We start from the raw sequence: 27,381 nt of genomic DNA on the forward strand, positions 1-27,381 counted from the left end.
TCTCTCTCTCTCTCTCGGTCTGATATATCTCGACTTTGTTTTGTCACTGTTGTCGTCCTTTTCTTTGTGGTCTTCTCCCATCCCTTGGACCTCACAGGGTTCCAGTTTTATCCGTTGCATCAAGCCCAACTTGAAGATGGTGAGCCACCAGTTCGAAGGTGGTCAGATTCTTTCTCAGCTGCAGTGCTCAGGTCAGTGTGGGACACAGCACCAAATCCCTGGTCACTGGGAACACTAGGCGTCTATATAAAATTGAGACAGGCGGTGACTTTCGCCAAGTTATAGACTGTGGTGTATGTGGATTGTGCAGAAGTGGCGTTGACGCCTCTGCTGCGGCTGTGCTCTGACTTCACTCACTTTACTTTTCAACACAGTTTTTGCAGCTTTCGTTTCTCAAATCCGACATTTCTCACTCTGTCCGTCTAAAAAGTCTATTTCTCTTCAGAAGCATTAATATTGTAACCTCGACACAGCAAACATCAGAAATGATCCCATAACGTCCACATTCTGTTTAATCACCGCGGACGCAGCCTATATTCAGAGAAAACAGCCTTTTAAAACTGTCAGGAACTGAATCAGGAACTGGACGCTGTTGTGATAAGAGATAAGACTGCCCCCTGCGGGGAGGCAGGTGGTTCTATATTAAAGATGGCTGACTGATCACACCAGGACCGGGTCTCTCTGAATAATATCATAATACTGCATGGTGTACTGCAGACGCCTGTGTTTCCTTCTTTCGATTGGCAGATATATATATATATTTTTTTCGTTTTTTTAACCTGTGTTGCTTGATGTGAGTGTGCCGAAGGTGCGTGAACCTCTAGTTTAGCACAATTACACATAGTTTGGTATATGGTTTGATATCATGGCAGGAAGTGATGCACTGTGAAGTTGTATGTGCTATTTTTGAATAGTCAACGCATAAATATATATGCTTTCCCAAATTCCCATTTTAATGGGTTACAATTGTCTGGGGTGCCATCCAGGCATTAATTATGTTCTTTATACCTCTACAGTATTAACCACAAACCCTAGTAAGTAACACTTGACACACGGTAACAAACGATACTTGCAGAGACACAGAAACTTTAGGTATGTTGAGAGTTTGGATACCAAAGTTCACTTAAGTTCAGCCACTATGCTGAACCACAATTCCAACAAGGTTAATTCTGTTTCAATCCAAGCCTGATTACTATCACATTTGGTGGTCCTTGAAATTGAAAAAGATTGAGAATCACTGGCGTAGAGGGGACAAAGGATATGATACACCCCCCGAGAGAGTTAGAGGGGCGGGAAAAATAATCTGCTTGTCAGAATTGTAGGCAGGATATTTTTTTCCGGAAGATAAGTAGATTTATGGTCAGCTCAGGTGTCTGGGGGAGAGGTACCTGGGGGAGAGGGCTGACTTACTATCCTGAAGATTAGCGCCACGGCTAAATAGAAGTGGTGGAAAGAAACTAAGTACTGTACATTTTACTTACCGGTCTACTCCACTACATCTGAGATCCAAATATTGTACTTTTTCATCACTACATTTATTTAAAATTAGTTTTATTTATTTATTTATTTGACAGGTACAATGCTCATTAATCAACACGTCCGTTTTCCATCCATGTAAATGGGACAGCGTTAGCCAGAAGCCCTAATTTACATAATGTAGTCCCTGAGCAGGCTCTTAAAAATGATGATAAAACTATTCATGCAAAAACACATACATGGTCTGTGACCAGGTTGTGAAAGCATGCATGAAGAGTTTAGCAGCGTCTGTTGTTAGATATGGCCTTATGTGTCTGAAGTTGGATAAATTTAATTTAATTGCATTGGCTACATTTTTAGCAAGTTACTTTACAGATTTGGATTATTATTACAAAACATACATTACCACTTCAGCCCCTATATACATTGTGGCCATTTGGAAATAGCCGATCTACAAGCATTGTGAGCTTGTACTGTAGATCTGCTATTTTCTAAATATTTGTATACAGATTTCATGTGGCTTGTATGTGACCTGTCTGCATTTAGAACAAATCAGATTTCATGTGGCTTGTATGTGACCTGTCTGCATTTAGAACAAATCAGATTTCATGTGGCTTGTATGTGACCTGTCTGCATTTAGAACAAATCAGATTCCATGTGACTTGTATGTGAGCTGTCTGCATTTAGAACAAATCAGATTTCATGTGACTTGTATGTGAGCTGTCTGCATTTAGAACAAATCAGATTTCATGTGACTTGTATGTGACCTGTCTGCATTTAGAACAAATCAGATTTCATGTGACTTGTATGTGAGCTGTCTGCATTTAGAACAAATCAGATTTCATGTGACTTGTATGTGAGCTGTCTGCATTTAGAACAAATCTGAGTCCAATCTGGATGTGGCACAGATCTGATTCAGGCTAGATTTGGCTGCCAGTGTAAATAGGGCCTAAAAGACAAGTGCTTTTATGTTTGGTTGCGCTCTGAAAATAGCCGATCGACAAGCTCACAGCGCGTTGCGATACGTTGTGAGCTTGTATAGCCACAACAATAGCTCTGCTATTTTCAGCATGCAACCAAGTGTACTGTAAAATCAGGCATTATGACACCATCGAGGTCTGCCAAAATACCTTTTAGTAGACTAATTCAACTGTAGATCGGGCGGTGGAGCCCTTCCTCGTGTCTTTGACCGGAAATAGCCGATACGTCACAAAGTGCTGCGTTGTGTGCTTGTAGATCTGATATTTTCACTAGTTTGGGTCCCGGGCAAACGGGTTTTGGGTTCCTCTCGACCTAAAAAGTTTGGGAACCACTGTCCTAGACTGTCCTACAACATTTCCGTGACACACTAAAACCTCTGCTACTTAACTCAGCATCGTCTTCTTTGTAGCTTTTCTTCTTCTTCTCGCTCTGAGGCAAGACTTAAATAATAAAAGAAAAGCATCCCAAGCGGCCGCCCCCTCCCGCTTTTTAATCAGTGTAGTCAGACAGTTCTACAGGCTTTATGTTGTTCCATGTCCTCTGAGGTTCACGACATCTTCTTTTCTCTTGTACCATCCCAAACTGGTGTTTTACACAGTGTGTGCACTGGAGCATGCTGTGCATACTGCCCGTTGAGATTACACTGAAATACAGTATCATTGTGATTGAATAATGCTGAGTGTACTATGACGAGAGTGATATTATGTATAGGCTGTGTTGTTTCCTGGACTGTCCAAAGTGCATTGAATATGAGATGCTGTTCCTATGTACTTCTATCATTACACAATACATGGTAATACTGTACGTCCCTGAACCAAAGTCAAGGAGACAGCAGCTTCCTCCATAGTTATGCTGCCTTTACATTAGCGGTAGCAAACCAAACAACCAAGTGCGCTCAACACTGCCGCAGAGTCACCAGTATTGTGCAACTCTAGTTTGTTGACATCATTCATCATGCATTTGTCCATTGTGGGAGCGAAGATTGAGAAAAATACAAAGGTAAATATAAAGGCTTCAAAAGAATAGGGCAGATGTCAAGAATTGGCTGAATTACCTGCTCCGGATCAAAGTCTCCGCACATCTGACCTCTGCAGTGAACTGAGATCAAAGCGGCCCTTTGAAAAAACTTCATTACTGAATCGACATTCACTAGGCTGAAGAAGAATACACACTCTTTATGACCTCTTGCACACCTTCTCCAACATTTCTGTTTGAGTGGCTGTTGTAATGTTTTTCAATCGAAATCAATTAGATTCCAGCATAATGTTTTTCAAATGCATTGACCGTTGAAACAAAAAAGCATCAGCCTCTGCTGTGCAGCCTGAAAGTATCCAATCTTTTCAAGGTAGAGGCTTAGAGGGGCAGATTCAAACTAGTGCTGGAAACCGACGCCGGCTCCCCGTTGGTTCACCAACCTATGTAAACGTGACATCATTTGTCAGAGAAGTCTATGGACTTTTACTATGGTTTGTTTACAGCAGTTAAACAAACATTACCAGGCAGACCACACTTGACATCACGACAAAACGTCTGGGTCCGAAAGGCTATAGACTGTGTGGAAAGACCTTTATCTGTACCATGCATTCATGTATTGCATGTATTGTGTCCCTTTCCCCCTCCCGTAGGCATGGTGTCGGTGCTGGACCTGATGCAGGGCGGCTTCCCCTCCAGAGCGCCGTTCCACGAGCTGTACAAGATGTACCAGCAGTACATGCCTCCCAAACTGTGCCGCCTCGACCCCAGGCTCTTCTGCAAGGTTGCTCTGCCCTTCACATCTTACCACACACGCAAACCCAATGCACATTACCGTGTTTTTTGTTTTTTTTTTAAATTAAGGACCTACTTGATCATACTATGGCGTCACATACAATAATCAGCAGCAGCAAAACTTGTAGATCTGCTACTTTTGAATATGAGTCCTGAAAAGAACAGTTTTGGACATAAGATAAGAGAACTCCTTAAAGAACATCTGCAACTAGTATAGGGTGTTGAACTGTGTTAAATGGAGAACCTTTGTATGGTGCTCAAAATATCAATAAAGCTGCATTAATGAAGCAATATGGGGGAAGGATAGTGGATTTCTATGTATGTAAATTTCAGTTTACCGTGCCAGCCAATTTTAATAGGAGTTCAATCAATTTGTCATTTCAGTGGCTCTTCTGAAATTGATTGAAGTAGTTTTGACAAGCAATTGCAATATCACTGTGAGTGAAATTGATAATTTAACCTGCAGAAATGAAACTTATCAAACAGTAAAGAGAGCAAAGTTTCCTTTCAACGCTACACTTGTGCAATAATGATGTTGTGCTCCCTGTGTGCTCGTTGCAGGCTCTCTTCAAAGCTCTGGGCCTGAATGAGAATGACTACAAGTTTGGCCTGACCAGAGTGTTCTTCCGCCCGGGGAAGGTGAGATGCCCCCCCCCCCCCCACACACACACACACAATACAGACACATACGCATTACGCACACATGGATATACGCATGCATGCCGACGCGCGCGTGTGTGTGTGTGTGTGTGTGTGTGAGAGAACAGCCTTTTGTACGGAGGGACATAGCATCTGATCAAGTGGGACTTCATCACTGCAGTCAGCTGTGAATGCATTAATACCTATATTGCTCTGTTGAGAAGATGTGTTACTTGTGCTACAATTGCAGTGTAATTTATACTGCAATTGATACTTTTTTATTATTAATTGAATAATCAAGATAGAAGCTTGTTTTTTTCCTAATCTATATTTTATAATGATTTTTATCGATTGGCTCGATTAACTGTTTCACCTGTAGTTTGTTTTCATCAAGTTCCAAATTGGTTGTGGCGTAAGAGTAATTAAAAAAAGGTACTCACGTACACGGTCTGCGGTAAATCCCCAGGTGTCTGTCTCTTATTGATTCTTAAATGTATTAACACCAATGTTTGGCTCTAGTCTAGAACGAGGTAGAGCTGGGTTGGGAATGTCTCTGTGGAAAAAAACCATTGATGTCTGAAGCTGCCAACTTTAGAGAAGTACTGTATTGGTGGAATTTGATCGAAATCATTGAACCTTCTTCTATAAGGGTCATGTGGCATGAAGATAGTTTAACCACTCTGCCTAGTTAAACCACTCTCTGGACTGGTGGTTGTATAGTTTGCAGAGTTTAACCTCTCTGTGGCCTGGTGTGGTTTGTGTACAGTTTGCAGAGTTTAACCTCTCTCTGGCCTGGTGTGGTTTGTGTACAGTTTGCAGAGTTTGACTCGATCATGAAGTCGGATCCTGAGCACCTGGCTGAGCTGGTGAAGAAGGTCAACAAGTGGCTGATCCACAGCCGATGGAAGAAGGTGCAGTGGTGTTCCCTGTCCGTCATCAAACGTACGTATACTGGCTCTACGTTGCCCTGCCAAATGTTTCAGTTAAATTATTACCACACATGATTTAGATTTTGTTTTGTTTTTCATAATTGTTTTCAGTGCAAGACTTAACCACATTCAACCTGTCATTATGCTAAATCTTTCAAATTATCACCTTTTTTCCTCAAGTAGTGAAAATAGCCACTGACATCACACAATGGTCATGCGACACCATTGTATATGGTATATTGTATATTTTCTATAGTGTAATACAAAGAATTGACTGACAAGGACTTCTACCCATGAGGCCATATCTTTGTCATCCAGCTATTTTTATACAGATGAATGGAAACCATTATGCAAATTGTGAAACAATAATTGCATTTAGCTCAAATAATTGCGATCAAGCCATTACATTAAATTGTGACAAGCCTAGAGGGAGATGACAGGCCTCTTGCTGGTTTACTTTGTAGCCATTGTAGAACAGTGGTTTTCAACCTTTTTCATATCAAGGCTCATTATGTTTATAGCATTTCAGCCACAGACCACCATTTGATGACATTTAGACTTAATGACCCAAAACTAAAGAATTTACCGTAATTTCTATAAGCCGCTACTTTTTTCCCATGCTTTGAACCCTGTGGCCTATACAACGGTGCGGCTAATCTATGGATTTTTACAGCTAACGGCCATTAGGGGACCTTCTAAATCTATCTCTATGTCTATGGCCTATTGGCCTCTATGCGGCTTATAGTCCAGTGCGGCTTGTATATGTACACATTTGTTTTTTTCCCTAAATTTAGCTGGTGCGGCTTTTATTCAGGTGCGCTTTATAGTCCGGAAATTACGGTAGTTAATGTTGGATTTTGTCCACAATTCCGTTCTCTAATTATGTAGACTTCTTGTAAATTAAGTAATGCAGATGTTTAACAATGATTTAACTCTTGAGAGCGTAAAATGAAACGGTTTAAAATGGTTTCATTTTACACTCTCAAAAGTTTAAGAACTAATAAGGGTCCATTTGGTTACAAACTCTATATTCTCAAACTCTATATTATTTAGCTGGGGACTACCTGGAACCCCCTCAAGGACCACTGGTTGAAAACCACTTCTGTAGAAGGTCACAAGCTGTTTTCCACTCTGTGTTGTGGTTTATTTTGCTCCTGAATCAACTTAAAGTGTAGGCAACATGCCAGTACATTCACACAGAATGCATTTATCTGGCAATAAAGCAACATATTTTATTTTTTTTGTCTTTTGAAACAAGGTTAATGCAAATAAAAACCTGCATGAAGGGCAAGGATGTTGAAATATATTAACTTTTGCATTGTTTCTTTGTCATGCCCGACATCCTTCAGCACCCAACTAGTAATAGGTCTGAATCAAGCATAATGCTGTGGAAGGCTGTTTTCCTGTTGCCTCCGGGAGTAAATGAGGATATGCGTATGTGATAAACAAATTGTCATCATGTACGTATATAACCCAAGGCCATCTGCATGAATAAAACACCTGTTTGATAACAATATGTGTCATAAAAAGTCAATAGTGCCATAATAACACTCCTGGCACTGCAGGTTGGCAGCTGTTGTGCGTTGGCAGCTGTTGGGCTGGCTCTCTCCAAGGCAGTCTCTGTACCAAGGTTATTAAGCAACGACGGCTACGGAAGTCCGCTCCGGCAACCGGAAATGGATCAGTGCTCGATACATAAACCTGCTTGCCGTCGCAGCCCTTTCTACTACGGCAGAACCTACACTTACACCATATCATAACCGTGTTTATTGAAATTAGCTGTCATACATTTACACAGATTGCTCCATCACCTCTCTTATGCTGTGTAATGTGTTGGCATGCTCTGAATGAAGAAATAACACTAATACCATTATGTCATATTAACCATGTTTATTAAAACGGTTAGAAGTTTAATAGCTGACACGCGACAGGGTGTTTAAAAAAAAAAAGAAAAGTGTTTGACACATGCTGCATAGACGCGTCGTCATCATGGGGACCAATAATGGATGGGAACCCGTCACCGACGGCTGTTTACTTAAAGGACTACTTCACCACTTTTCAACCTACCTTCATATAATTGACGAATGTTCATGATAAAATGCCACAATTTTTTCTATGTCTCTTGGGAGGGCTGTGGGCAGTTCAGACACCCGTCCACCAGTGACATCATCGAATCCAAGCTAATAAAAACTGCAGCCTTTCTATTCATGATAAGTTGCAATGCGAAAATGGAAGCCATCGTTGTCACGATAATACAAATTTGAATATAATTTAAAAATAAATATTGTTTAAAAATAAATCTGCCTAACGATGATGTCACTGGTGGACGGTTTCTGAACTGCCCACAGCCCTCCTACTGTATGAGACAGACTGAACAGATTTTTTGTATTTATTTTATCATTAGTGAGGAGTTGCGTTGGGCGAAGGGGTCTCTGTTCAAAGTCTTCTGTCGGGCCACAGGAAGCTGTACTGACGCAGATAGTAGTAATAATTATTGTTATTATTATTATTTTTATAGCTGTCTGTGTCTCGATCTCTCAACCATCGCAGCTTGTGTGTTTATCTAACGCTTCATTTTGTGTCTCTTGTCTGCTTGTCTCGCAGTGAAGAATAAGATCTTGTACAGAACGAGTGCGTGCATCAAGATGCAGAAGACCGTCCGCATGTGGCTTTGCAGGAGGAAACACAAGCCTCGGTAGGTGTTTTTCTATCTCTCTGTCTCTATCTCTCTCTTTCTTTCTTGTCTCTGTGTGTTAGAGCCCGACCAGTCCCGTTCAAAGATAGCAGATGTTTTAAAATGGGTGAAAACCTTCAACTATAATGATTGGAACACATCGTCGTCACATAAAATCAAATAATGGATGATATATCGGCCAGACGACATGGGTCAGACTCTATAGTCTCTCTCACACCGGCTGTCTCTACTCTCTCACTCACACACACACACACACACACACACACACACACACACACACACACACACACAGACAGGCGTTTGTGAAAATCCATACTTGTGTCCTCTTACCTTGGGTAAAGTGTCAGCAGATGTGACAGAAAACACAAGACCTGGAAGATGAAGTGAAAAGGAGGAGAGGGAGAGAGGGGGGGGGGGTGTATGAATTTGCCGTAAGGGAGACAAGGAAGGAAGAGACCGGAGGAGAGAGGAGAACATATTCATTAGGAATAGCTTCAGGTTGGTGTTTGGATTAGACATTTCGAGGGCAGGTTTAACCCATTTAGGATTGAGACCAGATTCTACAAAATGTCTAAATCATGACAGTTTTCTGAAAAACATATGTTTCTATATCAGTGGTTAACAAACTATTTCATGTCAAGGACCCCAAAAAATATATGCAATTGGCCGCCGACCCGTGTGTGTGCGTGTGTGTGTGTGTGTGGAGGTCAGCCATACCTTTGACTGGTGGTGCAGGTGTTTACAACAGTATTGTGTTGTGTGGTGCAGGATCGACGGGCTGGTGATGGTGCGTAACCTGAAGCCCAGGATGGACCGTTTCAACGAGGTGGTCGCCGGCCTCAAGGAGGACAAACAGGAGATGAGCTCCAAAGTACAGGAACTGGAAACGTCCATCGACGAGCTGGTGGTCAAAATCAAGGTGGGTGAGATGATGGGTGCTACTGTATGTCCTCTACAGCCCACCCAGGTGGGTGAGATGGGTGCTGGCTCTACAGCCCACCCATCTGACCACTTAAAGGAGTTGTTCACCCAACTGTGTGTGTGTGTGTGTGTGTGTGTGTGTGTGTGTGTGTGTATATATATATATATATATATATATATATATATATATATATAAATAAATAAAGTGAGACAACGTGCTGAAACACATCCTCATCCAAATGCTGCTCATGGTCAGGCCTGACAACAACTGAAACAACCATCACCATTATTTGCTCCTTGGGTCCCACAATTGGTATTCACCTCACAAAGCTTATATTTGCACAATCCTTACTCCCTTGCCGGTCAAGTTGTTTTAATTTTTTTTAAATGTTCTAGTATAAAAAAGGGGGAGGGGGGGGGGGAGGGGATGCAAAAAAATCATAATATTGAATCGCAACATAATTAAGAATGGGAATATAAATCAAACCAGCAGGTATCGAGATCGCATCCAATCTGTGTGAATTGTCTCACCCTAACTCATTGAGTCTCCTATGGACCTCTTCCGGTCATCAAATTATTCATTCATTCAAGTTTTATTTATTCTCTAAATTACACTGAGTAATCAAACTCACTTTCAGTGTCGAATCACTTTTGTAGGTCGTTCCATGTATTAGGGGCGGGCCACAGAAGCTAAAGGCAGAAAAAATAATGTATTTATGAATTCAATTATTTTCTTTGCATAAAGTTATGCTATCAATAAAATCTTTGTGTTTTACTGATTGTTCACTTGGCCCACTTGGCCCGATTGGCCCACTTGCCCACTTGCAATATCCTGACCTCGGCCCACAAGTAGAATTGCTGGTCTACATTTCTTTTTTTTAACTTTAATTTGGACCTGTTCCTTAACTTAAGAACATTTAGTAACCTGGTTTTTATCTGTACAGTATACACATTTTTGTCAAATGGTGCATCATTAAATGTCCTCCTGACAAGGTTTGTTCAGGTCTCCCCTTCCCATAACCATAAATCATATTTTTAATCATAACTTTGACTGTGCATAGCAGATAATTTCATATGTGTGACATTTTACATAATTTATCATTTATACAGTTTCTACCACCCCATGAATAATCGCCCATGTTGAGCAGTCTAGACTGGTCATTGACAGCAGATGTGTCTGAATATTCATTGTGGCCAAATGTGCTTTTCCGTTCAAATTCACACCACTGTGACCCCTTTTCCACCGGTTGGTTCACAATGGGAACCGGTTCAGTTCTTTTTGGGTTTTAGTCCATGAGCCAGAGCTCCAAAGTTGGTGGGCAAACTATACTATACCCTATATTAAATTGTTTATAGGATCAATACAAGTAAATTAATACATGATAACCCTTCCACAGTAGTAGCTTTTTCATATTTTCGATTATTTTGCATATTTTCCTACATAATGCCTCATTTGCATATTTAAAAATGTAAAATTTGTAATACAATAAATCATTGTCTTCTCAATTGGGGAAGTTTCATGGTGATAACAATCTAATATAGACTTGTATGGTTTTGCCTACTCAATTCATAATTAACGTTTCAATTTTGGAGATCATGGACTAAAAACCAAAAATAACTGAACCGGTTCCCATTTGGAACCAACCGGTGGAAAAGGGGCCTGTGAGTGCAGAAAGCATATACAGGGAGTGCAGGAAAACCAGGCTTAACAGTGATAAGAATAGAGGCCTGTCACGGGGGATTATGAGGATACAGAAAGTTAGGGGGGGGGGGGTTATAGGAAACGGAAAGTTGAAAAGTTTAGTCTTTGGTACATAACAGTACATACATAGTACAGTACAGTACAGTTCTTGGTGGTGGCGACTCTGGTGAGTACTGTACCTAATACCTATGTACTTTAAGTACATTGAGTACCTGTGCTTTACTTGCGTATTTGTATTTTTGCTTCCTTCCCGGCGACTTGCATGGTTCACGACTAGGTCAGTGCCCGTCTAGTCATCATATCCAATAGCGCACCTAGCTTCTTATCGAAGCAGTCAACTAATTCAGATGCAAAACATGATACTGTAAGTGAATGCCAAGTCTCGCTAAAACATGTTGGCATGTCCCTTACATTTACTGCTGAACAATGTTTTCTGTATTGTAAGACAACACTCTGGTACCACCCACTTACAAAACAAACATGGGCAAATTGTAAATTATCCTTCTACAGAACATCCCTAGTATCAAGCTTGTAGATCTGTTATTTTAGAAAAATCGTGAAAACCTGTGGAAGATTTTAACTGAAATCTTCTGGTGGTCCGTGCGTGCGTGCGTGCGTGCGTGCGTGCGTGCGTGCGTGCGGTGTGGTGTGGTGTGTGATTTGGCAGAGCACCATCATGACCCGCATGGAGATAGACCACGAGTACAAGGCCCTGGTGACGCGCTCGGAGCAGCTGCTGACAGCCATGCAGAACAAGAGGAAGGAGCAGGAGGAGCGCGAGAGGCTCCAGCGCATCCAGGAGGAGATGGAGAGGGAGAGGACGAGGAGGGAGGAGGAAGAGACCCAGCGCAAGCAGGAGGAAGAGGACAGGCGCTTGTAAGTGACACATGGCATTGGTTCTCAACGTGGGGTCCGGGGACCCCCAGGGGTCCTTGAGGGAGTTTCAGGGGGTCCCTAGTTAATTTTCAAATGGTGGTCCGTCGGCTAATAAATGTCCATTTGGGGGTCCTTGACATCAAAAAGTTCAAGAACCACTGATGCATGCGACAGGTATAGGAGGCTGTAGGATAGTTGGTTTTAACCACTGATGCATGCGACAGGTATAGGAGGCTGTAGGATAGTTGGTTTTAACCACTGATGCATGCGACAGGTATAGGAGGCTGTAGGATAGTTGGTTTTAACCACTGATGCATGCGACAGGTATAGGAGGCTGTAGGATAGTTGGTTTTAACCACTGGTGGAACAGTACTCAACTACTGTACTTTTTTAGAGTACAATTTTGAGGTATTCTTTTTGCTTTTTTCAGTACTTTTACTTCTACTGTGGGTGGGTTTATTCTGTGATAATGGCTGCCTGCTGTTGTTATAGTTGTTTTATTTTTGTACTATTGTAAAGCACCCTGTGCACTCGTGCTGAGAAGGGTGCTATATAAATTAAGGTCATTCATTCATTCATACTTCACCACATCTCAGAGCCAAATATCTGCAAACTCTTTTGAGCATTTTATTTTATTGTTTTGCTACTTTTACTATTTTGAACTAATTAGAAAAGTTTTGGACACAGTTTTGGACAGGTTTACAAGTGACAGACATGAAACTCGTCTATGGAGCAAGCCCAGTAGTGGCTGAAGGGCATCACCCTGGAAACCGTGGGATTTTATTTCAACATGTACTGTTTAACGACCTTGATAAAGTAATTTGAGTTTCATAAAGAGATAGACTTGCTGCACATGGTCTTTTATGAGGCTCTTACAGACTTTATAAAAGCTCTGAATTATTATGCAAAAGTGATTTCCCAGCACCAGATAATTAAAGATTAAGGTGTTATTAGGAATAATAAGGCTGCGATGTTGCTTGAAATTCTGCTATTCATGTCTCTGCACTTTTACACAGGATAATCACGGTAAATGGTGCATTTATATAGCGCTTTTATCCAAAGTGCTTTACACACTGTAGATTGTGCATTACATTCACCCCCGTTCACACACACATTCATACGCTGATGGCGGAGGAAACCATGCAAGGCACCAACCGGATCTACAAGCCTACAGCACGTTGCGATGTGACACTTTGTGTGCTTGTGGGTCGGTTATTTTTTGATGTTTGTCGTATGATGAAGTATATAGGGCCTAAGTGGTTAACACTTTCCCTGCGTAACACGCTAAACGCAACTTTTTTCCCATTGTTTTTCCCTGCGGAACACGATAATCCCGACTTTTATGTTTAATTCGCCGTTTTTTGATAACTTTTAAGACATACATGGTTTCAACAACCCTGTGATGTCAGGCGTTTGGATCACGTGACGTATCGTGCAGTATACAGAGTATGCTTACTGTATATACAAAGTATATCTACATTGTAGTATTGATACTTTTACTTAAATAAAAGTGCGCTCTTATGATCATACATCACATTCCGCGCTAAATAATTTCCGTGGTACAAACACACAAAGCTGGGCATATGGGAGGGGTTAGCGGCCCTCACAAATGTGAGTACTTTTTAAAATAAAATAGAGACAGAGGAGAGCGTGGGTAGATACAATAGAGACAGAAGAGAGCGTGGGTAGATTAAATAGAGGCAGAAGAGAGAGCGTGGGTAGATGCAATAGAGACAGAGGAGAGCGTGGGTAGATTAAATAGAGGCAGAAGAGAGCGTGGGTAGATACAATAGAGACAGAGGAGAGCGTGGGTAGATTAAATAGAGGCAGAAGAGAGCGTGGGTAGATACAATAGAGACAGAGGAGAGCGTGGGTAGATTAAATAGAGACAGGAGAGAGAGCGTGGGTAGATTAAATAGAGGCAGAAGAGAGCGTGGGTAGATTAAATAGAGACAGGAGAGAGAGCGTGGGTAGATTAAATAGAGGCAGAAGAGAGCGTGGGTAGATACAATAGAGACAGAGGAGAGCGTGGGTAGATACAATAGAGACAGAGGAGAGCGTGGGTAGATACAATAGAGACAGAGGAGAGCGTGGGTAGATTAAATAGAGACAGAGGAGAGAGCGTGGGTAGATTAAATAGAGGCAGGGGAGAGAGCGTGGGTAGATTAAATAGAGGCAGAAGAGAGCGTGGGTAGATTAAATAGAGGCAGAAGAGAGCGTGGGTAGATTAAATAGAGGCAGAAGAGAGAGCGTGGGTAGATTAAATAGAGGCAGAAGAGAGCGTGGGTAGATTAAATAGAGGCAGAAGAGAGAGCGTGGGTAGATTAAATAGAGGCAGAAGAGAGCGTGGGTAGATTAAATAGAGGCAGAAGAGAGCGTGGGTAGATTAAATAGAGGCAGAAGAGAGAGCGTGGGTAGATTAAATAGAGGCAGAAGAGAGAGCGTGGGTAGATTAAATAGAGGCAGAGGAGAGAGCGTGGGTAGATTAAATAGAGGCAGAAGAGAGAGCGTGGGTAGATTAAATAGAGGCAGAAGAGAGAGCGTGGGTAGATTAAATAGAGGCAGAGGAGAGCGTGGGTAGATTAAATAGAGGCAGAGGAGAGCGTGGGTAGATTAAATAGAGGCAGGGGAGAGAGCGTGGGTAGATTAAATAGAGGCAGAAGAGAGAGCGTGGGTAGATTAAATAGAGGCAGAAGAGAGAGCGTGGGTAGATTAAATAGAGGCAGAAGAGAGCGTGGGTAGATTAAATAGAGGCAGAGGAGAGAGCGTGGGTAGATTAAATAGAGGCAGAAGAGAGAGCGTGGGTAGATTAAATAGAGGCAGAAGAGAGCGTGGGTAGATTAAATAGAGGCAGAAGAGAGCGTGGGTAGATTAAATAGAGGCAGAGGAGAGCGTGGGTAGATTAAATAGAGGCAGAAGAGAGAGCGTGGGTAGATTAAATAGAGGCAGAAGAGAGCGTGGGTAGATTAAATAGAGGCAGAGGAGAGAGCGTGGGTAGATTAAATAGAGGCAGAAGAGAGAGCGTGGGTAGATTAAATAGAGGCAGAAGAGAGAGCGTGGGTAGATTAAATAGAGGCAGAGGAGAGCGTGGGTAGATTAAATAGAGGCAGAGGAGAGAGCGTGTGTAGATTAAATAGAGGCAGAAGAGAGAGCGTGGGTAGATTAAATAGAGGCAGAAGAGAGCGTGGGTAGATTAAATAGAGGCAGAAGAGAGAGCGTGGGTAGATTAAATAGAGGCAGAAGAGAGAGCGTGGGTAGATTAAATAGAGGCAGAAGAGAGAGCGTGGGTAGATTAAATAGAGGCAGAGGAGAGCGTGGGTAGATTAAATAGAGGCAGAGGAGAGAGCGTGTGTAGATTAAATAGAGGCAGAAGAGAGAGCGTGGGTAGATTAAATAGAGGCAGAAGAGAGCGTGGGTAGATTAAATAGAGGCAGAAGAGAGAGCGTGGGTAGATTAAATAGAGGCAGAAGAGAGAGCGTGGGTAGATTAAATAGAGGCAGAAGAGAGCGTGGGTAGATTAAATAGAGGCAGAAGAGAGAGCGTGGGTAGATTAAATAGAGGCAGAAGAGAGCGTGGGTAGATTAAATAGAGGCAGAAGAGAGAGCGTGGGTAGATTAAATAGAGGCAGAGGAGAGAGCGTGGGTAGATTAAATAGAGGCAGAAGAGAGAGCGTGGGTAGATTAAATAGAGGCAGAGGAGAGCGTGGGTAGATTAAATAGAGGCAGAGGAGAGCGTGGGTAGATTAAATAGAGGCAGAGGAGAGAGCGTGGGTAGATTAAATAGAGGCAGAAGAGAGCGTGGGTAGATTAAATAGAGGCAGAAGAGAGCGTGGGTAGATAACATAGAGGCAGGGGAGAAAGGACATTTTGCAGTGAGATTCAAACCACTACAAGTAGGTTCAGAATGATAATCCGCCAATACAATATGAATGCTTCTGTTCATTATTGGATTGCTTTTCTTCATCTCCATCATCCGTGAAGTGAAAACAGATTTCATTAAATGATAATGAAAGTACCCCCCCCCCCCCCCCCCTCTGTTTAACTCTTCTAGACGTGCCAGCAGGACACTGTTGTTGCGTGAGTCGCACCTGTGCAGACGTAACCTGGACCGAGCAGTTAATGAGAGTCTTGTGAGGCGTTTAGGAAGCGAGCTAGTAGTAGTGCCTGTTCCGTGTTGATCACACTATCCATTCCTGACTACCGGTGTCTGACAGCGCTCCCCTATCTTCTCTCCGTCACTCCACTCCTCTACCGATGTCTGACAGCGCTCCCCTATCTTCTCTCTGTCACTCCCCTCCTCTCTCTCTCTCTCTCCCCCCCTCACTGGTCTATCTCGTTCTCTCTCCCTTATCTCTCCCTCTTCTCTTTGACTCTCCCTTGCTGTTATTTTCTCAGACTTAGGTTTAAAAAGCCATAATAATTATTGATTATTAATCAATCCCTATTTTGGGCATGTCATTGTAGGTGATGATTCAAAATGGCAGATCTGCAAGCCCTTGTGAGGAGGAGTCATCAAGGACAAATGTGTCCGTTGCAAGACTTGGCCTCGTCCGTGGCAAATTCTATTCTATTTTGTTTTTACACGCCATTATAATGTTCTTATTATGATCATGAGACCCAATTAACTGTACGTCAGTACAGGTTGTCTTCAGAATATGAATGACCGCCCCGTAACTCTGAGAGTGTACAAATGGAACCAAATGGACCCTATATACATATGTGTCCCTTTGGTTCCATGTGTACACTCTCAGAGTTACAGACCTGGAATGGTCGTTTAGAGCTAGCTCTTTATGTGTTTGTCTGCTCATGTATGTCCGTGGCAAAAAATAGATTTTTGACTAAAGTGTCCACCACAAGCCAGCATAGCAATGGTGAACTTGTACTGTACTATCTGTATTTTATTTTTTGCATGACTCCGCTGTGCAACAAAGTATAAAATAGGGCTTAATCGATAAATAATAAATAATGGCTTACAGAATGGTGGATAATTTCAGACCTGATGTGTGTGTGTCTCTCTCTCCTCAGGAAAGCGGAGATGGAAGTGAAGAGGAAGCAGGAGGAGGAGGAGAGGAAGAAGAGAGACGAGGAGGAGAGGAGGATTCAGGTCTGTGACCTCATAATCCTACTATTATCTATTATTACATTTGAGAGAATTCCACAGCCATATTTTTGGCCACACACAGGAATGTAAGCCACATTGTAACCACTATAGGTGCATGGAAAGCTGAGTTTTTGGCATGTTTTTTTTTGTTTTGTTTTTTACTTTTAATTGTTCTTAGTAGTTTTTAACGCATTAGACGTGAGTGTGCAAAAAGCGCACAAACTTCTAGTTGAACACAACCCCAGCTGACCCACTACACAAGTGCCTCACAAACATTTTCATGTCAAGAACACCTAACTTTTTGGGGGGGCTTTTTCTGCTGATACATGTAGCTACGTACATTAGACTGAAATAGGGAGAGAGAGAGATGGGGAGTGACACGCAGCAAAGGTCGGCGGGATCGAGATTCAAACCCATACACCAGCCGTCCCGAGCCAAGGACCCCTAACTTGATGTGTATTTGAACACCCATCTGAAAAGATTTTGCGCCAAAGGGCCCTATACTAGATTTGTGGCGTTAAAAATGTCAAATAACGTAATGTTCAAACGTTTTCAAAGAATGTCAAAATTCTTTGAAAATGCCTGATGTATAGGGCCCAGGGGGTCCCCGGACCCCACTTTGTGAACCCCTGCATTAGACCACGGACCACCACAACTCTGAGAGTGTAAAAATTAAACCAAAACACCAAATGGACCCGTACATCTTTTTTACACTCTGTTTACAGTACAGCCATAGTTAGTTCCTAACTATCGATAATTTATCTGGACCCGGTCAGACACACTGTTGGCTTACTGTGATCAATGTCCACATTTCGATCTATGTCTCCCTCTCTGTCAAAACGAAGCAGAAACGTGCCCCCTCAAAACTAATACCATCAGTCTCTTCCTCATTCATTTATCTCCTCAGTGAGTTTACCAATTGATCTAAAATTGAGCATTCACCATTGGCATAATGTAGGGGGGCGAGGAAGCCGCAGGAAATGAGAACTTTTCTATTCTGGTTCCACAGCCCAGACGGATTGGTATGTTTGGACTAGTATTACAGTAATAAATAAAGCAGTGTCACAGTATGACCATAAAATATAGGCAGTAATATCAAACTATATATAAACGGGGATAAAACCTATCCCTGCGCCGGCAGTAAAAGTGTTTTACTTGTGTTTGTGTTTGTGTTTGTGTTTGTGTTTGTGTTTGTGTGTGTGCGTGTGCGTGTGCGGGTGTGTGCATGCGCGGATGCTTGCGCATGCATTTCCCCTCAACAAATCCTATCCTGTTTTTGCACAAACACGTGTGAGCCTGTGAGAAATTGCCGTTGCGCTCTTGCGGCCACAGACAACGGCAGCAAACAGAAATAGCAGCTCTTCCATTCCAGTTTTGTCACTGTAGTGATCACCATCTTGGTCACGAAGCTTTGCCAGGCAGGAGAATGTGTGAAGCTGATCCATGTACGCCCATCTGTTAAACGCTCCGCTTCCCTTCCGTTTTACTTCTCTGTCAGGTGTCAACACCCTCCACTGCACTCTCTCTCTACATCAACACTTCTTTACTAGCCCATTAAGACCTGAACCGCATCTGTGTCACCTTAGCTTTTAACCACTTTAACCATTATTTTAAACTTTAGCTGTTGAAATAGCAGATATACAAACGCATAGCGCTCATAGCTTGTAGATATGCTATTTTTGAAAAACAGCAAACGTTTTGAACTCAAATCTCTGTTTCTGGGGGTCCCTGGAGCAAAATATTTTGAGATGCGGGTCAGTGGCCAAATACATACAATATTTGGGGTCCTTAGTATGAAAAGGTATAGACATAGGTATATGATATAGAAATATCGTTTTTTTACAGGAATTCTCAGAATTCTTTAGACATTTTTGTAGAAGCTGGTCTCAGGTCTTAAAGGTGTGTCCTCAAACAATCAATTAAAGGGTAAAAATATGGCAGGTTGCATGAGGCTATCCTTATAGAACACCATGATGTAAGCGACACAGCTGCAGCTAATACAACTCATAATGTGTGTGTTAGATTTTGGCGTGCCAGTGTGCAAGCATTGGCAATACCAGATAGATTATCTGTGCTTGCACACTGGCACACCCATGTCACTGGGCACGGCTAAATCTCAACGCACACATTATTCATTATTATTAGCCAAAGCTTGTGTTGTTTACTAGGCTGCCATGTTGTTACCCTTCTGCAGTTTTTAACCTTTACGAGAAAACAATCTACAGTATCAGCCTGGGGTTCCATTGCCTTTTAATGAGATCGTCCTCTCAGATCACTGTTCCTGTAGAGCCCGGAATCCGTAGCAGCATCTCACAATAAAGGCTCTTTAACTTTGATCTTTTAAACTTTTAATCCAACTTGTCTTCCGTGCAGTTCTGCCCTTTTTGCTGTAAATATGTTGGATTCCCACTCTTTATATTATGCGCTACTGAACTCGTGGGGTCGAGATTTGGAACTTTTGTTGTTGTTTGTTATAGTGACTTCTCTTACATTTTGGTAACAAAGTGTTGTGCTCCAGTATAATCGGGAATTTGCTTTTTCCACTGTGTTTTATCCGGGTGCACACGTACAGTTCCTGATACGTTTTCTACCTCTTGCATTTTAAACATTTAGCAACGGCACTGATCCAGATGGAACATACAGAACAAGACCTAATCAGTGAATTGTCGTGTTGTTACCAGCAAAACAGCGGATACAGGGTTCAACAGACATTTAATATGGATAGAGACTGTGCACCGGTCGATCCTAAAAATGAACACAAAAGCTATTAAACCCATCTTCGCACATCCAGAATTAATAATAATATTTTACCCGATTTTAGCTTCAGTCGCTAGCCACCGCTAGCTAGTTAGTTAGTTACTGCGAGAGTGAGGTCTAGCCAACACCAATTCGGGATTCCTGGATTGCTGCAATTTCCCACATAACTTCTGGGTATGATGATATGATAATGATATACTTTATTGTCAGTTTTCACTGAAATTTGTCTTGCGACCCAGCGGCCTTGTTGCGAATGCAGTGAGCACTTACTATGAGACCTAGCAGATCATGTCTGTCTGTCTGTGTGTGTGTGTGTGTGTGTGTGTGTGTGTGTGTGTGTGTGTGTGTGTGTGTGTGTCTGTCCGTGTCCCCCCCCTTTGTGCCCCTATATGGAGCTGAGTCAAACACACTCCATATTTGGACGTATAGCTGCTTTGGGGACTCCTTATATGGTTATGGCTAAGTTAAAAACTTAACTTAAAAATAACTTAACTTAAAAAAATAATAACTTAAAAATAAATCTTAAAAAAACCCAAATATGTACGAGCTGCGTTCGCTTCCTGCGTTTGCGCGTCTTACTGGTATGTAGAACATATACACAGTACACACATATTTGACATAACAGAGAAAAAGAAAACTACATACATAAAGCAATGTCTACAGCTCAGTCTAGTCCTGGACAAAATCCTGATTAAGCCTCAAAGTCGACTGATGGACAAAAGACACCTTCAGTCTGACCTTATTGTATGCTGGAACACCATATCTCCTTCGTGAAGGCAGCAACCTATACTCTCCATACAACACATGGCTAGTGTTTGAGGTGATATTCCTTGCCAACCTTAGGATGCTGTTATAATCATAATGTGGATGTATAGTCTCTCTGAAGTGTTTGTCCAACAATCTTTGAACAAATGTTCAGTTGTTGCAGCAATTGTGACTTTAAGGCTACAGACAAACATCCATCCATACCAGGTGGTACAACAGTACTGAAGAACACTCATAATAACATAAGTGAAAAAAAAAAGACGAGTCCGTCTACTAGCACCAAAAGATGTTAAACGGCGAAGGAAGTAGATTCTTTGCTTTGTTTTCTTACACACTGATTCAATCTGATCTTTCCACTGCAACCTCTGCAACCTCATAGCTGCTGGTGGTCAGAGTGTCTTGCAGTTTGAAGGCTGACCGCGCCAAGTCGTTAGGACTGTCTGAGCACAAGTGCCATCAATCATGGGGCCTGAACCCCGCTGCCCACCATCCTCTCTGTCAGTCCTCTAACTATTACTGACTGTCAAGTCTCCGCAATTTCTTCTTCAGAATATGTTTGACCGTGATTTACTGTGACTCTATGGTATATTAGGATTTAGGAGTCCAAGTGCTTATTTTCAAGAACCCCCTTTACTCCAGTACACTCTCAGTACACTCTCAGTAAAACAAATGCCACAGATACAGTATGGTACATATATGCCCTTTTCATCCAGTGTCAGAGTTACAGACCTATTATGGTCATTCAGGGCTAGCTCTTTCTGGTGTTTCTGGTAATATTATTGTCCCCTCATTTTGTATGTCCGTGGAAAGACTTTTTTTGTAAAAAAATCTTTTTACAAAAATGTCCCACCACAAGCCAGCATGGCGATGATCCCTGCACACAGCTATTGCAGCGCTGACTACAGATTACTATCTGCGGTGTGCACACATGAGCCAGTCTACAGATGACTACAGATGACTATGTGCGTTGTGTACGCATGAGAGAGTCTACAGATGACTACAGATTACTAGTATCTGTGGTGTGTACGCATGAGACAGTCTACAGTCCTACAGATTACTATCTGTGGTGTGCACGCATGAGAGAATCTACAGATGACTACAGATTACTATCTGCGGTCTGCACGCATGAGAGAGTCTACAGATAACTACAGATTACTAGTATCTGCGGTGTGCACGCATGAGCGAGTCGCATACCTTTTTAGTCATAAATGTAAACTGCATGGGGCGGCAGTGGCTCAGCCGCTTGGTAACCGGAATGTTAGTGTCCTTGAGCAAAGCCTCTTGCTCCTGATGTTCAGGTTGGTGCCTTGCATGGTTTCTTCCGTCATCGGTGTATGAATGTGTTGAATAGAGTAAAACATTTGTTATCTTTTTCCCCCCTGTGTAAGGTTCAAAAGTTCAATGTTGTGTACAGGTACATAATAGTAAAACTTGTTTTAGTTTGGCTTCCTGCAGACAATGCAGCAGCACAATAACATGTGCAGCAGCAGTTGTATCTGGTTTGACCGTAATGTAACCTTCTTCACGATGTTTGGATCCGTATTGCACTGACATTGCACATTCCGTAAGGATCCAGATAACCCAATTAAAACGGGAAAGCATCTGTGTCGTTTTTTGATTTTGGCGTTTGCTATTAAAAATAAGCGTTCTATGAGCTATTTTTTTTACTTTTTTTCAAAAAAAATCGTGAAAGTGTGAACTGCTGATTTTAGAAGGTATTTGTAGAATCTGCCTCAGGTTTTAACTGTGTGTGTGTGTGTGTGTGTGTGCAGATGGAGATGGAGCAGCAGATGGAGGCGGAGCGCGAGGAGGAGGCGTCTCGGCAGACTGTGTTGGAGCAGGAGAGACGGGACAGAGAGCTGGCCATGAGGATCGCTCAGAGCGAGGCCGAGCTCATCCCAGACGACAGCCTGAACGACGGCCTGCGCAGGTAGATAAACACCCCCCCCCCCATAGCCGTTAATAATAATAATCTTTATTGTCCCGAAGGATATTCGTCTTCACAGGTCTGTTCAACACCCACACCAAAACAACACATAGTACAGAAAACATTACACCAAGACAATACAAAAACCTGAGGTCTCCACTCCACTGTATACAGAACATATCCTATGTATCGGCGTGGAAGTTTGTTTAATGCCGTGATGTCTGAGGGAACAAAACTCCTACTAAAACTGACCTTTTTCCATGGCAAGGTTCTGTATCTTTGAGGTTCAAAAAGGTTTTTATAAATGGGACCCTGACGAAGGCTGAGTGCCGAAACGCCTTAGTCCTTTTTATTTTGTAATGTTCTTTGCCATGCCTTAAACTCTTAAATAAAAACTTTAACCTCGCCAACGAGCACCTGTATTCAGTTCAACAAACAAAGGACCATGGCAGCGCTCCCTTCCTCTATTCTTTTATAAAGTTCATGTTTTTCAAGACACAATGGTTCCAGGCTTTCCAGTTTGACCACGGACCAATTTTCCTCCAAACCGGAGATGAGAATCCTCTTTGAGGCTTTCTTTTAATGTTTTAACACGGAAAACTCCAAATTCCACCTTCCCCAATACAAGCTGCAATACAAGCAAACAAAACAAACAGTATAATCACAATCTCCACTTTCTCTCTCTCTTGCTCTCTCTCTCTCTCTCTCTCGTTCTCCTCTCCCAGCAACGGCACCTCGGGTGTACCATCGTCTCCTGAGAGAGCAGCGTAAGACCCAGTTGACTTAACCCTTTGTTCTTTTAATCCCACCTCCACCCGACCTTGACCCCTTCCAACCTTAACCGACCGCTGCATGCTGTAGCAACCCCCCCTCTCACCCAGCTCAACAACGCCCTCTATCTCTAACCATGACACACAGCGCTAACGCAGAACTTGGCAGATCTCACTGTAACAACAATCAACAATGCTTTGAACAGCTCACTAGAGCATTGGAAATTAATTTAATTTTCATGATTTGGCAAAAGAAATAGATCAAAATCATGTTTCCGCTATTATCAATGTATCGATGTCTGGCTTATTTGGCGATCATTTTTCTCATCGTCTCAATTAGGGGCCTTTTTCTTCCCGGACACTTTGAAAAGTGTTCAATCAATCCTTGGGAGGACTAGTCACCACACTTGTCCCTCTCTCTGCCTGTAAGACCAGTTGATTCCTGGAGCACGGAGGCTGTTCGATTCACGCCGTGCTAGCGGGAACGCGAGTCGATATTGACACATCCAAACTGTCCAATTCCTTGGCAGACCCATGTCTGATTGATGCTCTTGATGGACACAACAACAATCTCAATCAGTAAAACGTGGAACAAAGACAATCAGTTTCCATAGTGGCAACCGAGATAATCAATCGCCGTTTACCCTGTTGTTGATTCAACCACTCTTCTTGTGTATTGAGTAGCACTGTTCTGTCCCTTAACCATCATTATTTGTCTGTTTACAGAGCTGGTGGGAGTCAGAAAGTGAAGAGCTTGACCATGTAGGTTTTCAACCTTTTAAACAGCTCAACCTTTTTTTTTTCTTTTTTTTTAGCGCAGGTCTGACACGCTTGCATGATTGCAGAACAAGTTTGCACATTTTGCTCCGATTTCAGATGCTTGGAGATATTATATTGGCACAGTGAAAATCCTGTTAATTTAGTGTTAATTTATCCATTTGTAACTCGGGTCTGTTTTTGGTTTCATTTATTAAACCGTCCATTACGGTCAATACTGCCACCGTATGTCAGTGGTTTTCAAAGTGGGGTCCAGGGACCCTCATGGTTCCTTGAGGGGGTTCCAAATGGACACTTAACAAGTTCGTAACTCTGCGAGTGTACAAATGGATCCACGCGGACCTTGACCACTAATGTTAATTTGAAGGGAACATAACTGTTCTAAATCTCTGAGTTACAATAGGATATATTAAAGGGATGTTTAAGTGATGTTTTTGTTCAAATCCCGGGTTAAATAGCCATATTCCAATTTTGTATCGCTGTATTGCAGGGGTATTCAACTAGATTAGGCCGGGGGCCACAACTATAGAATGATTGTGTGTGAGGGGCAGCACAGCGTGAAAAATTTGTTTCTCAAAATTAATTTTGTGTTCAAACACAAAAATGTATGTAATAATAGATGTAGACCTATTTGACAGTGCATAAACATAATTGCCTTGACATTAACGACACACACACACACACACACACACACACACACACACACACACACACACACACACACACACACCAGCACTACTCTAGTCTAAAGGTGTCATTTCTCTCCAAACACCATTGAATATCATAGAATATGATTAAGGATTACGGTCATTATGATAATCTCACACTTCATATAGCACACACCATACCTGTAACTTTCATTGGCTCTCTCTCGCTCTTTATTGTTCCAAGGGCCACTAGGGGGCGCTCGTGGGCCAAATGCGGCCCGCGGGCCGCCAGTTGAATACCCCTGCTGTAGTGTGTTTGTTCAGTAACACCCTCCAGCTATTTAGTAAATGGAAAATGAGATGTTCAGTTCACGATACCAATTGCATCCAATCAGGAGAGAGAATTTCTCCAGGATACAGGATAAACAAAGTTAAATTGGAAGTGACAAGATGAACAGAGACACATATTGGAACTGGGACACTAAAATTGAAGCTGATAAATAATCTTCACTGAGTTCTCTCTCCCAGCAGAATCAAATTGAGTAGATTCTGAGACCTGAAAATGTATTATCTGTTTACTAAAGAGCGGATGAGAGACAGGGAGACCCTGTTACTGAACAAACAGTCATGATTGGAATCGGAAATTTTGATCTTTAAAAAAATGTATGTGTCAGTTTGCAAAGCTCTGGTCTACTCCATCCGAGCTTTACACCAAAACACTCCTACTCCTCTGCTCTCTTTGCCCAAAGCAGCCCACGTACATAGTACATACGTAGCAGGTCTCAGTGAGGCTTGAAGTCGGTGTGTGACGCAATGAGTCACACACACACACACACACACACACACACACACACACACACACACAATACTGGTCAGATTGGACTTAATGTGTTAATTAGTTTTTAGGGTGGGAGTAGTTACTTGCTCTCCAACATCTCCTTTGATCCCCCAATTATTATCTATTTTTCTGGCTGCTGCAGACCCCACTTTGAGCTCTGGAGAATGCGGCTGTTTTCATTAGATAGCACAGTGACGAATGAGAGAGAGAGTGCAAAACGGCTAAAATCTGTGGCTGCAAATCTCTCCTCCAGTAATCTGACTCACAGAGGAAAAACGACAGCAAATCCTAACAATACTTTTTTGTGATCATCATGACATGACATGTTGAAGCTGTTTTTGTTCGTTTGTTCGTTCAACAAAATATTTTGAGATGGGGTCGTCGGCCAAATACATAATTGTTGAGCTCCTTGACATGAAACATTTTGAGAACCACTGATACGTAACGAAACATATGTTTTTCAGGAAATCCTGAAAAACGTCTTAATGGGTTAACACTGTGTAGATTGTGTTCCCAGACATGCACTGTATAGCGTTGGTGTCGTGCAGAAACCGCCATGTTCTAACCTTTTGTGTGGTTTGGTAAATTAACGCCCTATTTGGTCATACAAGAGCATCAAAAGTAACGAGATCTGCAAGCTGGAAACGCGGTGCGAAGTGACACGCTTTGAGCTTGAATTTGAATCCTTTTGGACATATGAGGTTTTCAATCCGGCATAGACAATGGGCCCTATTTTTGCCTCTATTTTTTTTTTTTTACTATTTTGAAAACATTTTACAGTTGAAATTGATTACATAATCAATTTCAAATACAGTTCAACTACTGTAGCTGATCTACATCGACACGATGTGAGCTTGTAGATTGGCTATTTGAACTATTCAAAGATGTTTTTCAAAATAGTAAAAAAGGCAAAGGAGTATAAGGATAAGGGGTGTATAGCACCTGTGAAAATAGGGCCTGATATCTTTATTTTCTTTCTTTATTTTTTGCAAATGGGAATCCGTGGCTTGATGCATATCAAATATCATATCGTATTGCAAACGGCATCCTTGAACTTCAAAGGGTTGAGAATGATGACTGTTCTGTGGAGCAGCATACATTCACCAAAATCTAATCCTCTGTACAATACCCCCTGTACTAACTCTGATATGCTGTACCACAACAATGGTACTCTTTTAGGGAGGAAATGGCCAAGGAAATGACGGAACTTCTGTCTAGGTGGGTAGTGATCGTTCTTTGTTTTTTTGTTTTGTTTTTATCCAGTGCAGAGCAACACGTTCAAGGGACATTGCATCTTCGCAATCACCCTCCTTTCAAACAAAGCCAAATTGAATTAATCAACTAACGAAGCATGTAGCTGGGTTGCATGTCATCCCGAATAATTATAATGATCATCTCAATTAAGACCTTTCTGATTCAAGATCCCATTGTTCACAAATCAGAGTATAAATTAAATGTTATAATATAATGAATCTTCTATAAATCAGTGCCAGAGTGCTCACATTTAAGTCGTTAGATTCTGGGTTGGATATATCAGGCATTCGCTGTATGAGTAGCAGCACTGGGGTACCAAAGGTCTGAAATCACCTGTCGCTCCCGACATGCGTTGCTCCGTGCTTGCGGTTAGGGTTAGGTTGGGGTTGATGGGTAGGTTAATGACAGTCGGACTGATAGTATGTCGGAACTAAAGGCTGTACACGTTTTATTTAATTTAATTTAATTGTATTAGAAGCCTAGTACAATAGTTTAAATTATTTTTAGTCAGATGTTGGATTGTTTGTCTGTAAGAGTACCTGTTGTCCGCTGCATGAGGG

General features: G+C 42.0%; 1 protein-coding gene across 10 annotated transcripts in view; it reads left to right on the plus strand.

Annotated features, from left to right (window-relative positions):
• LOC308334341 (unconventional myosin-VI-like) overlaps positions 1–27,381 on the plus strand; it is a 132,893-nt gene that overhangs the window by 87,786 nt on the left and 17,726 nt on the right. For 3 of the 10 annotated variants that reach the window (XM_080791051.1, XM_080791054.1, XM_080791053.1), the window contains exons 20-31: positions 98–191; positions 4,083–4,213; positions 4,786–4,863; positions 5,676–5,805; positions 8,397–8,487; positions 9,256–9,406; positions 11,778–11,986; positions 17,011–17,089; positions 22,381–22,538; positions 23,261–23,302; positions 24,032–24,067; positions 26,747–26,785. In XM_080791051.1, coding sequence (XP_080647177.1) covers positions 98–191; positions 4,083–4,213; positions 4,786–4,863; positions 5,676–5,805; positions 8,397–8,487; positions 9,256–9,406; positions 11,778–11,986; positions 17,011–17,089; positions 22,381–22,538; positions 23,261–23,302; positions 24,032–24,067; positions 26,747–26,785 — 1,238 coding nt within the window. The remainder of the gene's footprint in view (positions 1–97; positions 192–4,082; positions 4,214–4,785; positions 4,864–5,675; positions 5,806–8,396; positions 8,488–9,255; positions 9,407–11,777; positions 11,987–17,010; positions 17,090–22,380; positions 22,539–23,260; positions 23,303–24,031; positions 24,068–26,746; positions 26,786–27,381) is intronic. The other 7 variants (XM_080791056.1, XM_080791057.1, XM_080791060.1 and 4 more) reach the window with 5 other exon arrangements.

Source organism: Protomyctophum bolini (assembly GCF_963924005.1).
Source record: "Protomyctophum bolini genome assembly, chromosome: 19".
NCBI lineage: Eukaryota > Metazoa > Chordata > Actinopteri > Myctophiformes > Myctophidae > Protomyctophum > Protomyctophum bolini.